The sequence below is a fragment of the Misgurnus anguillicaudatus genome, chromosome 16, assembly GCF_027580225.2.
Source record: "Misgurnus anguillicaudatus chromosome 16, ASM2758022v2, whole genome shotgun sequence".
Taxonomy (NCBI): domain Eukaryota; kingdom Metazoa; phylum Chordata; class Actinopteri; order Cypriniformes; family Cobitidae; genus Misgurnus; species Misgurnus anguillicaudatus.
The window spans coordinates 23,456,926-23,471,491 of record NC_073352.2 but is presented as its reverse complement, the minus strand read 5'-3'; the positions used below and the strand labels follow the sequence as shown (position 1 = coordinate 23,471,491).

General features: G+C 36.8%; 1 protein-coding gene across 2 annotated transcripts; it reads right to left on the bottom strand.

Annotated features, from left to right (window-relative positions):
- Window positions 1-1,330: 1,330 nt before the first annotated feature.
- chrnb5b (cholinergic receptor, nicotinic, beta 5b) lies at window positions 1,331-14,565 on the bottom strand. Of its 2 annotated transcripts, XM_055177880.2 has the most exons (7): window positions 14,101-14,565; window positions 11,484-11,571; window positions 6,153-6,298; window positions 5,767-5,811; window positions 4,264-4,373; window positions 3,128-4,091; window positions 1,331-1,847 (listed from the first exon to the last, which is right to left on the bottom strand). In XM_055177880.2, the coding sequence occupies exons 2-7, from the start codon at window positions 11,533-11,535 to the stop codon at window positions 1,701-1,703; spliced, it is 1,464 nt and encodes a 487-aa protein (XP_055033855.1). In that variant the 5' UTR covers window positions 11,536-11,571; window positions 14,101-14,565; the 3' UTR covers window positions 1,331-1,700. The 2 variants fall into 2 exon arrangements, with proteins under 2 accessions (XP_055033855.1, XP_055033856.1); XM_055177881.2 differs by lacking the exon at window positions 11,484-11,571.
- Window position 14,566: the final 1 nt, after the last annotated feature.

Here is a 14,566-nt window from a genome sequence, read left to right as displayed (position 1 = left end):
ATCAAAAGTTGATTTATTTCAATAATTCCATTCAAAAAGCTAAACCTGCATATTCTACTCATCCACCAGACACAGACTGATACATTTCAAATGTTTATCTCTTTTAACCTTGATGACTATAAATGACAACCAAGGAAAAACCCAAATTCAGTATCCCAGAAAATTTGAATATTACTTAAAGGAATAGTCTACCCTTCTGTCACACCAAACTATGTTACTACCCCAACTTAGACGAATCAATACATTTCCGTCCTTTTTCAATGCGTGCACTGTACAGTGCGTTATGAATGTGTTGGCATTTGGCCTGGACCCATTCATTCCTATGGTACCAAACAGGGAAGCCACCAAACACTTCCGTGTTTTCCCTATTTAAAGACTGTTACATGAGGAGTTATACCAGTAAGTATGGTGCCACAAACTAAAACTTTTTTTTGGTTCCATAGGAATGAATGGGGCTAGGCTAAATGCTAACACATTCACAATGCGCTGTACAGTGCACGCATTGAAAAAAGATAGGTATGTATTAATTTGTCCAGGTTGAGGTAATAACACAGTTCAACATGGCAAAAGGGTAGACTATTCCCTTAAGATCAATACAAAGTATTTTTAGAAATCTTGGCCAACTGAAAAGTATGAGCATGTACAGCACTCAATACTTAGTTGGGGCTCATTTTGCCTGAATTACTGCAGCAAAGCGGTGTGGCATGGAGTCGACCAGTCTGTGTACACTTTTTTCTACCACATCTTTTCCTTCCCTTCGCCTCTCTATTAATGTGCTTGGACACAAAGCTCAGCCTCTTTTGCAATGATATTTTGTGTCTTGCCCTCCTTGTGCAAGGTGTCAATGGTCGTCTTTTGGACAACTGTCAAGTCAGCAGTCTTCCCCATGATTGTGTAGCCTACAAAACTAGACTGACAGACCATTTAAAAGGCCTTTGTAGGTGTTTTGTGTTGATTACAGCTGATTACAGTGTGGCACCAGGTGTCTTCATTATTGAACCTTTTCACAATATTCAAATTTTCTGAGACACTGAACCCGGGATTGTCCCCAGTTCTCAGTCATAATCATCAAAATGTAAAGAAACAAACATTTGAAATACATCAGTCCGCGTGTAATGAATGAATACAACACACAAGTTTCACTCTCTGAATGGAACCAGTGAAACAAATCAACCCCTCAAAGATATTCTAATTATATGACCACCTGTATATAGGTATTGTTAGTGAGTTAGATTTAGCCTGTTCCTTTGCATGGCCGATTTGTATGCATCCAATGCACAAATGCTTCAAAAGTTTTGGAAAAGTAGAATTTAAAAAAAAAAACGTTTTTGAAGCTTTGGGCACTTTTTGTTCAATAAAACGTTACAGTGCATTAAGCCCTCCAGGGCACAACTTTTATGGATGAATGACAGTTTTGACATTAGGTCAATGTTGAGGGCAGCTAATATTCTGTGCCCAGAATTGTGCTCAGACTTAATGGCATAAAAAATTCAGTAGAGTGCTGTAGTAAGGGCACAAATCCTATATAAAATGTGTCTGTATTGAAGTTCTGTGTTGGGTTTACCTGCCAATTTTTAAATGTGTTAACATAATTAGGTTGTCAGCTACTAAGACTGGGTTTGGGGATGTGGAGTGGAGCAAAAATAAACAGCTATGATGTGCCGTTGATCTGTGTTTGTTGAGTTGAAGCCTGTACGTCTCTACAAATCATCAATGCTGGGTGTGTTATAGCTCTTGAAGAGCGGCTGCATAAAGAGGCCAATGGTTCCTGTCACGCACACCAAAACAAAGATCCACAGAAACATTCGGTCGATCACCATGGCCACATATTTCCAGTCCTCGATTATCTGTGAGAAAAAGAAAAATGCACTCGTGAACTTTTTCTTTATTTGTTATATATTTTGTCTATTTATTATATTTATTATTTCCTGAAAAGTTTGGGTCTGCCTGTAATTTTCAACTTAATCTACATGTAGGTCTAAATATTTATTTAAAGGCAAAATGTGCAATATCTTTGCAACTAGCATTACCCCATGAAAATGTAAAGGCAAAGTCTTCAACAGGCTTCTTAAACACTATGGGCCCTATCTTGCACCCAGCACAATTGACTTTGTCAGTGACGCATGTATCATTTCGTATTTTGCACCGGCGCACAGCGGGTTTTTCCCTCCACAGACGCACGTCGGCAAACTAGAGAATTAACTTGCGCTCCCTGGGCGGTTCAGCGCAAAAAAGGAGGCGTGCTCCGACGCAAAACATCTCTTATGCTATTTTGCAGTTTCAAAAAACAATTGCGCTACTAACCAAAAAAAACTAGTCTAAAGTCAGTGGCACGTTGCACGTAGTTTATTATGCTATTTTAAGGGCGCATGCTTGACCATAATGTATAGCATGCACAAGGTGCATTGCTTATCTAATCTACACAGATGCAACAGTTATTTTTGCAAATCATAAATTGTTACCATAAAAAATATTACTACATGAGATAAGGGAAATCATTGTGGTGAGCATTGTGGTGATAGTTTTTATTTATTTTGTGTGGCTGCGTTAAACAATTATCATGCAAATAACGATTAAAATATTTTCATAAGTTTGTTGTGTGGCTGTATTACGTTTATTTTATGTAAATAATAATTAAAATGTTTTCATAAGAAACCTTAATGTATATGAACTTGATTTGTAAGTGTACTTTGGGGTTGGACCTTGCTTGCGTTTCTTGGGTCCGATTTCAAAGCCCCCAAACCCTTTCAGCGGTGAGGGTGGACGCAGCGATGTCCTCCTGTGTGCCCGGCGTGCCCGATTTATGCTGGCAAGCTTGGGATCCCCCGTCTCCTGACATCATTGTAGTGCTTGGCACAGCTGATGAGACAATTGTGGCTATTTCCTCTCACGCCTGTTTAACCGACGCTGACTTCAGACCAACCCCTTATTGGTTTCCCCCCGGCGCAAGAGTTATTTCTCCCCCCGGGAAAATAGCAACAGCGCCCAAGATCCGCCCACAAAGTCACTTGCGCTTTGCCCTTCGCTATATATATATACATACACTAAATAAAGCTAAATTAAAGCAAAAATAAATCAGTTTGCAGACATTTACTCTAAGTGAGAACTGGGTTGTAAAAGTCCTCACCCCTTCATCATCATCCTCATTCTTCAACTTGTCAGCGATGTATCTGACGCCCTTCACAGCCTCCTCCATGTCCGCAGAGTACTTTACTGCCCTCCGCTTACGAAACTCTGTGCCTTCGTGTGACTCATTAGGTCTCCAACCAATATGCTTGCTAGAATCTTCATTCAAAAAGAAGGTAGAAGCCAACTCATCTGCCTCATGTTTTGCTGGTAAATCAGATGAGGAGCCATGCTGGTGCTTCCTGCGAAATTTTTCCCGTCTGTTGGACTCTCCTGGTCGTCGCATGAAAAGTAAGCCAGGCACACGTGCAAGGAAGTAGTATTTGACCCATTTCGGCATAGTGTGCGTGCTTGGAGATCGATGGTGCACGTTTAGTACACACACGCTTGTGACTATAGAGAAAGTGACCAAGACCATGGTGAACATCAGGTACTTTCCAATAAGGGGCACGGCGAGTGAGGTCGGGGGTACGATCTTGGAAATCAGTAAGAGGAACACAGTTAGGGCCAGAAGAACGGAGATACACAGAGTCATCTTCTCCCCACAGTCTGATGGGAGGTAAAACACCAAGATGGCCAATGAAGTGATAAGAATACAGGGGATGATGAGGTTTATGGTGTAGAACAGCGGTTTACGTCTGATGATAAAATCGTACGTTATATCCAAATATGTGACGTCATTAGGGTCTTCGTTTTTACGTCCAGGCAAGGAGACAATATCCCACTCTCCACTTGGCTTGAAGTCATCTCGGCTGGCAAAGTCCGACAACAAGATGAGGTCGATTTCTGTGTGGTCATACGTCCAGGAACGGAACTTGAGCGTGCAGTTTTGCTGGTCGAAGGGAAAGTCCCGAACTTCAATTTTACAGGCACTTTTATAAATCGCTGGTGGAAGCCAGGCAACTTCACCATTGCTTGATACAACCGCATTGGAATAAAAAGACACCTCGTATGTCCCATCAGCACTAAAAAAGATAAATATGATATTTTTTTATTTGTTTATTCAAGTTTACAAAAGTAAAGTATCTCATTTTGTGGATACTTGTGTGCATAAAGCAGTGCATAACAAAGGTAAAGTCTGGATGATTGTGTAAAGCAGATAAACATAATATCATATAATATAAGATAAAAACTCACTTGTTGTACAGAACAATATCAGGTAGCCATATATGCCGCGAGGGAAGACGAACTTTTCTCATTCCTTCATACTCTTCTGGATCCCACATCAACCGATAATCGTGCCATACCTGCAAAAGTACACACACTTTAAAAAGACTGTCTTACCGTGGGTTCACACCAGCCGCGTTTGAGGCGTCAAAATTGCAAACGCAAGCATTTGACGGGCGTCAGAGGCGAAATCCGCTTCTTGTGGGAGGGGCAAGTGCCATGCGGTTGAGAGAGTTACCGGTTTGTATTTGGTAACCTTACTATAGGGGGAAAATAGTTTAAAAAATGTCGGGAATGCCGCGGGTCGATAAACATCACGTGACTCAAAAGTGAAATGTGTATTTACAACTAACCAGGTTGCCCACTGTCCTCAATGAGTCCAAGCGAGGTCCTTTTTATTCCTGTCTCTATAGAAATAAGAACTTGTGTAGTATAGCTCCAGGTGACTGCTCACGGACAACATCAAGCCTTCCTCCATGTTGAACTCCAGGCGGGGCTGCCGCCACAGCAGCAAGCAGGCTCCTGATTGGTTAACGTGGTCTACCACGCCGCTCCAAACGCCCCACTCGCGCCGCGAGACCTCCAGACGCGTGTCAGTGCGTCTTCACATTGACTTAACATTAAAATCACTCGCACTTGATGCCTCTACAGCGCCTGGTGTGAACGCAGCATGAGGCAGACCAGCCGTAGTAGAGGCGTCCCGGAGGTCGCGCGGCACGAATGAGGCATTCAGTGCGGAGCGGTGTACGCGATTCCGCCCCATTCACGCGTCTAGTTGAAAAAATGTAACTTTGGCACCACGTTAACCAATCAGGAGCTTGCTCTAGTAGTGACGTGATTACAGAAATTGAGTGGAGTCGCAGAAGCCCCTTCCATGATGCGAATTTCCGATGTCTTGGTGACTAGAATTTTATGCGCGAATGAAGCGAGTTAACTCAAAATTATTCACGAATCAAACACGGCTGGTGTGAACCCACGGTTAATATTATCCACATTTTTACAAGATGTAATAGTCTCAGGTGTAGCTAGAATGTGTCTGTGAAATTTCAGCTCAAAATACCTCACAGATCATTTGTTATAGCATATCCAAAATGCCCCTATTTGGACAGGATAAGTGTGCGGTTTTCATGCATGTACCTTTAAATGCAAATTAGCTACTGGTTTTGGTAAAAATATATTTGATTCCTGTTAATACAGTTTGGGACAATAGTATCTTTATCCACATTAGTGCTACATCGTGCTAATAAACACATTTAGAAAAACTTTTTGTCTAATGAGAGTGTCTAATAAGACTGCTCTGATTTAATGGGGATTAAAAAAGGAGGAGTGGGTGGATTTTTTACTTTTAGGGTGGTTGTATTCACACACTGCCAACACACATTTATGTCCAAACACATTGTAAAAGTGGATTTTGCATAACATTGACCATTTAAAGCAATTACAACCCAACCATAAAAGTTTCACAACTCATACCTGAGTGAGCCAACAATTTGTGGTCATAATCTGCTCTCTCTCATTCTGAAATGCAAACATTAATATTATACTCACATAGAGGGAAGATCAAGCACTTATATTCTCAAATACAGAGGCGGTACTCAAGAAAAGTAGAAGTACACAATTTTTATGTATTTAGGTATTAAATCAATTTTAATATGCAATATAAAAGGAATACACATATGATTCAATACTTTAGAATGTAGTGAAATTTTTTTTGTTAAGTAAAGTAAATTCTTCCCAAGACAAACACTCTGATAAAGCACAAATGCTTGGTAAATATACTTGAAATACTCAAGTAGTGTCCGCCTCTGCTCAAATATAAAATCTTCCATGTTTTTTGCTTTCAAGTGTAAAATACCAACCACGCTGATAAGCTGGGCAAGGGACACTTGGATGGCAATGGTGACCTGCTGGCTTTTGTTGACTGCTGGTCGGATTAGTTTGTTGTATCGATCGGGGGAGAGTAGGTAGTTTACCAACCGCTCCTCCACCTCTGCACACAATACAGCTGAAAAACAGACATTATTGTATAGACATTAAAAAAATACATTTTTAGTTAAGAGGGATTTAATTTGAATACAAGAACGTATTTGTGACACAGTCTGTAAAAACTTAGCTAAAGTCATTTTTTTTTTTATTGTTTTTAACATAAATCAATAATGTAAAGAACATTCTGTGAAAAGATAACCTTGTCTTGATATCTTTAAAATTGATTTTGAAAATCAAATAATTCCTTCATCCTGTGGATGCATAAGGTAAGAAATATATTAGAGATTAAAGGAACAGTATGTAGGATTGTGGCCAAAACTGGTATTGCAATAACAAAACTTGTGGCTAAAACTGGTACTGCAATCACCCAACTGGTGGCCAATACACAAAATGACAACATAAACATAAGTTGAGGGCTGCAACTCCACTTTTTAAATGACAATATCCTGGCCCGACCACTGTTGTGAGTGATATAAGTATTTGAAATGAAAATGATTTCTAAATGTCTAGTGACATATCAGGGCCATTTTATGATTAATTGATATAAATTTCTTACATACTGTTCCTTTAAAAAATCAGTTTTATAGTTAGTAAAAATATCAAACAAATAGGGAAAAGTGAGAAAAAAGTGAGCTTAAAACTCTACTGGTGTTTCTTTGCCGCTGTCTCGAAGGGACAGCAAGTCAGGGAAAATGAGATCACAATTTGGAGAAGAAGTGAAATGTGGGGACAAGGAGTACAGAGACAACAAGATTTAAGTTGACAGGAGGAAGACTGAGGCAGCAGTTAGCATTCAACACACAATGATCCAGCCTGATAGAGCTCAGTGAGACATACTTAATCTGACTAAAAGCTCAACAAGTACTAAAACTTGAGAGAAATGAAAGATGATCCATTCCTAATTCTTATAGGAAAAACCATATAATTTTTTGTTGTTATTCAATTGTTGTTTTTATGTGTTGTGTAGCAAAAACATTTTTGGGGGCCAACTGAAGTTGTAGAGGAGTTTAAATTAAATAAACACTGTATAATCGTCAATTTTAGAAATAATGTATTCACACCAAAACCAGTCTGAAACCATTAAAACTAAAGGAGTCCTTCGTCTAAAAAACAAACATAACACAACAACAAAAACGTTATACACAAACAGAGATTTGTAATAATTATCTACACTGTAAAAAAAACCCCGTAGAAATTGCAGCTGAGTTGCCGGTAATTTACCGTAGATTTAAATTTATGTTATTTACTGGCAACATTTTGTTCAAAGTTAAATGAACATTAAACATTTACAAGTCTTTGTCTTTACAGAGTAAAACAAAAAACAGCATCAAGCAAAACATTCTGGGAACCAAAATCTGAAGCTAAAAACTGAAAAAGGTTGATGATGATTTCTGGTTCCGAGAATGCTTTTCATGAGGCTTTTTTTGTATGGTTTTATTCTGTTAATATAGAGACTTGTTAATATCTATTTTTTTAACTTTGAACAAACTCTTGCCAGTAAATAACATAAATGTAAATCTACGGTAAATTACCGGCAACCCAGCCGCAATAACATTGAAATTTTTACGGACTTTCTTTACAGTGTAACAATTATTGCAATAATGAAATGATTCTGTACTAAAAAATAACACAAAAAAATGTAAACAATCATGCGGTCCCTTTTTTATTAATTCTCCCAATTTGTATGATGAATGTCGTGAATGTCAAGTTTCATTATCCTCTCAAACAAATTAACACGTCCATTATTATGAATCCAGACAGTTACATAAACAACCCCATTCATCTATAAAACAGTATGCATCAAACATTGAAATACACTGACAGTAAGCACAGGGTCAAACGAGTCCTATGCCGCATCTTTCAACAAAACCCTAAGGGAAAGATCATTATTTAATGCCAAAGATGAGTCAGCAGTTCAGCCCATCACTGCCCCATCAGCACACATTCACTTTATCACAAGCTCTCATATTACAGCATAGAAAGCATAGTCTGAGAATAATTAGAATAATGGCGGTTTAGTGAGCATGCCCACGAATAAACACTATACACACACAGCAATGTTGTGGCTCATGTGGTTGATGCATGCACCAGGACTGATGTGAGATCAGTTCAGTTTTTACTTTCTTAATGCTGTGTATTGTAGATAGCTGATTTTGCAAGTTTTAAATGGGCCATGGCATGAAAATCTGACTTTTTCCATGTTTAAGTGCTATGATTGGGTCCACAGTGCTTCTATCAACCTAGAAAATGTGAAAAAGATCAACCCAGTAACTTAGTTTTGGTAAACCATTCTCTACAAGCACATGAAAAAATAGGTTGTTGCAATTTGGCTCTCCTTATGATGTCATAAGGAGCTCTTATTATAATAACACCACCCCTTAATCTGCACTATCCAACCACAGCACTGCCATTTAGTGCAGAGAAAAGCACAATTGAGTTTTAATTGCAACAAACCACCATCATTGTGATCAGTGTTTGAATTTCATCAGCTCACGCATTTTAAAGCACACACCCAAAACAGCACATTTTTGCCGACAGCTACAATGTGGCAACTTTAACATGCTATAATAAATTATTTATATGGTATTTTGAGCTAAAACTTCACATATGTGCTCTGGGGGCACCAAAAATGTATTTGACATCTTAAAAAAGTTATGTGCCATGGCCCCTTTAAAATGTTTTGTGTCAAAAGTAAATTTTTATAAAAAGTTATTTGAAAGAACTGACATAAGGAAAAAAGTTATTACAAGCACGGTATTATTTATTTAGACTCATTTAGACTAAACAAAAGATTATTATCCTGGAGTCTTTTGTTATATCTAATGAAAGTGTATTCAAGCACTCCCCATTATGGTTAATCATCATGGCACAGACTCATATTCATTAATGCAAAATAATGAATATGTTGATATAGATCACCTCATCTAAGCAGTTCAAAAGCACTATTTAAGGTGGAAGATTCTGTCTAGAATAGTGACTAATTACTTCAATAAACCCTAAAGTGTCACTAAAACACCCAATTTACTCATGCTCCGATAGAGGCTTGAACCACACGAACATACTCCTAGCCCTGTTTTGGAAAGAAACACACAAAGACGCACACATATACAGAAACAGACGTCTTGATTATACAAAACAACACACTCATATGCACACACTGTGCTTTTCCACCTCGGTGCACTTTAACTCTGTGAATAATTTAGCTGCACTAAAATAAAACCTGTCTCATCAAACAGACATCGCCAACAGAAATACACAAACATACACAAGATTAGTCTGACTCTAACACACACACTAAAACACAAGTAAATATTTTCCACCTAAGTGAGGGCGAAGTTCATAAAAGTATGCTCTTCAATGTTTTAAAGAGTGGTGCTTAATCAGTGTGTATCTGCAAATGATTGTTATCAGTGTTTGAGTGTCATAAATATCCATCAACTAAATTATTAAAAGCTTCTCCATCTACAGATAAGCTCCACTGCATCAACTGTACATATACTGTACGTGCAAGCATTCAGTAGCAGTTGCCCTACAAGCTACCCTAAATAGTGACAGAGTTTAAGGCATAGACTTAGGTGATGAGCGCTGTTTCAACTTCATCCTACACTTTTAATGAGTGTTTCTCTATTTCTCTTGCTCAGGCATGATCTTTTTGCTAAAGGCTTTTTCCCGCATTGCATCTTTCAGTTTGTATTATTTTCAAAGTCTGAAACTGTGTAAGGGTTTCAGCATATTAGGTATCTTGTGATCGGGAATTACCATATTTTCACAAGTCCTACAAAGACCTTCAAAATATACAATAAAAAATCATGGACAAAACATGTGATTTTACTATAATTGTTGGAAGAAAACTAAATCATAATTCAACAGCAATAAGACTTGAATAAGTACCCCTATACGTATCTTTATACATGCTAAGGGTTGGGTCAACCTTAAATTATTGTTTATATTTGACCCAACAATGAGTTAAAACAAAAAACCCACCATTTTGGGTTTAAATTACAACCCAAAAGATTGAGTTGGTCCCTTTTTGACCGAACGCTGGGTTGAAAATAATCCAGCATTTTTAGAGCGTATAATGCATCAAATATTATCATTCATTTTAGATTTTCATTCATTGGCCAGAAAATGCCACCACTGGTAAAGCTTTTCTGACAATAAAATACATTCATCCAAGTATTATGCAATTTTGGATACACAAAAAGACGCATATCCTTAAATGACACCAACCGTGTGGCAGTTGAGAAATCCCAAATGGTGGTCCAAGAGTCCTTTCATTTTTATTATTCACATCAACATTTTACCAAATATTTCACATTTTCATCTTCATCAGCTTGAGATTGCTATGCAACTGTGTTACTTTTTAACGAAAGAGATACTTCAGCAAAACAATCAATAATGGGAGCAATGATACAAAAACAAATACTGCTGACAATCACAGTCCATATGTGAGGTTGACCAATAATCAGTGCTTTTTTGAACTATCAGTTATTAGCAAAAATCAATGCTGATGTGTGTGTGCGTGCATGCATGCTTGATAGACGCTCTCTGTAGTTCTGCCTCACCGTGCAAAAGATCTAATCAAGGATATAACCATAACCATTCTTCAAGAAAAACAACACACTTAACAATGCACATATGCATGCCCAGAATGACTGCTAAGATTATTTAAATATGAAATGGGCATGGTCCAGATATAATTTACCCCAATTCCATATGACTATGCATCCTTGATCAACCAGTTTACAGTACACTTTAACAGATTAGTGGTAAGATTCCCCTATAGCTAATGCATTGAATATCTTAACTAATATCTGTGAGATATAATTTGTTATTTCTTGTTCAGTTTAAGTCAGATCATGGATTAAAGTCAACGCCACATGGCATCATTCTTAAACAATGATATACAATGAATGCTCTCTGCCAAGATGTTAACTGTTGAATTGCTCAAATGGAAACAATATAGTGCAGCTAATAAATGCAAGAATGTCCCCTAATGGACTGCAACAATAAAATCAAGAATGCATTTTAGTTCACTTGGATCAGGATGCATAACAGCCTAAACACAATTTGGACTTGGTTTTAACAAACTAAGATACATAAACATAGCTATTTGGTCTTAATATATACAACATAACGCTGTAATGAATACAGCACTTGATCGTACTAAGTAGTAACATCTCAGTAGAAGGTTGGCTGCTTACTTGCTACGGTGAGAGCTGCAAGCCAAAGTCCTGAAGTCATCAGAGCTGCCATCTCCAGTACGATCCCCTCCGTCAACACTTACATCAACTAAGAGGTAAGGATCGTGTATTAAGATCCGATAATCAGAGCATTTACAGATCCATTTTCTCCGCTAACTTCACGACAATGCCTGTGATTCATTAAATAGAATCAAGCGCATGGCAACGAGGTATCCGGGGTTTGTGCTCACTTCGTCAGAATATAAGCGGCTCGAACGCTGTTTGGTGTCCTTTCAGTGACAATCACCCACAAACTCGATGAAAATGTAAAACACTTGGAGGTTTTCTTTGGTCGTTGCGAAATGACTCGCGCGCACTCACGGACTCTTCTGACATTGGCTACGCTGGGAAACTTGACATTCGTGAGCGCAACTTATGTTATAAAACAAGACTTCTAAACAGACTAGGTCTAGATCTAATATACCATCGTATCTATTATCGTGGTTTTAAAAAATAATTTGAACAATCTATTTTGCTCTTCCAAACATTCACCCTATTATAAATATTAACAATAGCGCAAATGTTGATGTAATGATGTGTAATGACTGGCTTAAGTCGCGCATGATTAAAGACGTCTTTTACGCGGGCAGTAGGTTAAGTGTGCGTAATGGGGAGGAGAGTTTGCTGTTTGTCTAAAGAACGCAGCTGGTTATTTGCTTTGTCACTTCTCACATAAAAAAAAAAACATTTTAGTAAAATGCCTTTATAGCCTACTACAGCATGTTAAACCTTAATGAATATTAATGTATGCTATAGTATTCCCAAAAGTTTATAAATTCACTACTATAATACACATTAACAATAATATATTAAAGTTTAGTACAGTTTAATTTAGTAAGGGTATACTATAGTTTTTGTTTTTTCTATAATGGGTTCTCCAAATCATAAAATGACGCATACTGTAAAACCCAATAAGTTAATTTCAAATAGAAAATATTGAACTTATTACACTGTAATATTTAAGTGATACTACTACTAAAAGTGTATGCCATTTTTTGAAGATATACATATATGTTTGTGTTAGCTAACCCTAATCAGGTGTGTGCACAGACTGACAAAGGGATGTTTAATCTCTAAAAGTTCACACATACACATTTTCACACATTTAGGCTTTCTCACTTAACCATATACCCAACGGTTATAGCATTAGTGTTGGGTAAATGCCTGTTAATTTAATTTAGTTTGACTGAAAGAGGACCTTGTATAATGTTTCCCGATACAGGCAGAGATGTTTACTGTTTAGCCTCTTATTTGTTTCAGAAAACCTCAGACATACAACATCTCTGAAAAGCATATTATTACTGTTTTAGTTTAACACATTGTTTTATATAATTAAAACAGCAGTTTATAGCTTTTTACATCTAAGAGATATTAACTGCCCATGCCCATTCTGCTGACTTGTATGAACTTTCAACATGTTCCTATAATAGGCTACTACATATCTTCAAAATACAGTGGTGGCCAAAAACAAACTCACCCCAAATTTGCTTGATGGGGTTGAGGTTTGGACTTTGAGGGGGCCAGTAAGGAAAATGATCTAAATCTCTTTATGATGGCTCTATTTCTTGGTTTATAGAGCATAATGATGACTTTGTTTCTTACTGGCCACCTCAAAGCCTCAGACGAGGTGGAAAATCAACTGCACTTAATGTACATTCAAAAGAAAGCCTTTGGTTTGACTTGCAGAAGGCATGGGATAAACTTACTGATGAAGTTCTGAGGAAATATAACACTATTCCAGAGAGATGTGCTGCTGTAATTGCTGCAAAAAGTGGGCATACCAAATATTAAAAAAGTGGATGACACCAGTAGGCTACAATTCACTTCATCTGAGTTGTTTAACTCAGAGCAACAATTTTATGAAATGGACGCAAAATGGTCAATATTTTCAGATCTGTCAGGTGTAGGGTATAATTTTGGCCATCACTGTCTAACTTATGGAATCTACTTCAAACAAGCTTCTTTACCATCTGTGCTCGGGAATCCTCTTACCAAAAATTCCGTCTGATTAAACAATTTAGTTGTTGCTTTACAGCACTAACAATTAGGGCTGCATAACAACTAATCACAACTAATCATTTGCAGAATAAAAGTTTTTGTTTACATCATACATTTGTGTATTGTGTTGAATAATTGTGTGTATATATATATATATATATATATATATATATATATATATATATATATATATATATATATATATATATATATATATATATATAAACACAGATGCATATATACATTTAAGAAATATTTACATGTGTATATAACATTTTATATATTTATATTATACATAAATATGAATACTTAATAATAATATATATAATTTTTTTTCTTAAAATGTTATATGCATTATACATAATTATTCAACACAATACACAAATGTATGATGTAAACAAAAACTTTTATTCTGAAAACGATTAGTTGTTATGCAGCCCTAACAATATTAAAATTGTGCCTTTGATTCACGTGTGTAAATATGAGTCAAATACATTTAGAGGTCCAATATAATATCCTTTCTTTGGACGATTGCCATAAACAAAGATGGGAAAAATTAAAGTTCATAAAAGTCACTTACGACAACTGCATAGCAAGCGTGCGCTTCACAAATGTAATGTTCGACCTCGTTACTTGCAAGATTAACTTCAATAGCTTTGTACCGCCATCTTGTGGCCTTAAATAGTTTAGCTGTGGAAAATAATATTTTTTAATCATTATAAAATTGATAATTTTACGTTATTGCAAGCATTATGTTAAATGTCTGTCTTTATACTCTAGGGAAATATAAAATAGTTGATATTTTCTATATAACGTTACCACTTAAAAAAACGATGCATGCTCAAATATGGTATTACATAGCATACTTTAGTAATGTAAACTGTAGTAACTGTAGTAAACTATAGTAATTACTTCAAAAATCTACAAAGATAAGGTTTATAAACACTAACACTAACTAAGTGGAACTTTGAATTATGGTCTTCAAATCATTTTGCCTCTGGTTCACAAAATATGATAATAAAGCATAACGTTAATGTGTTGACTAT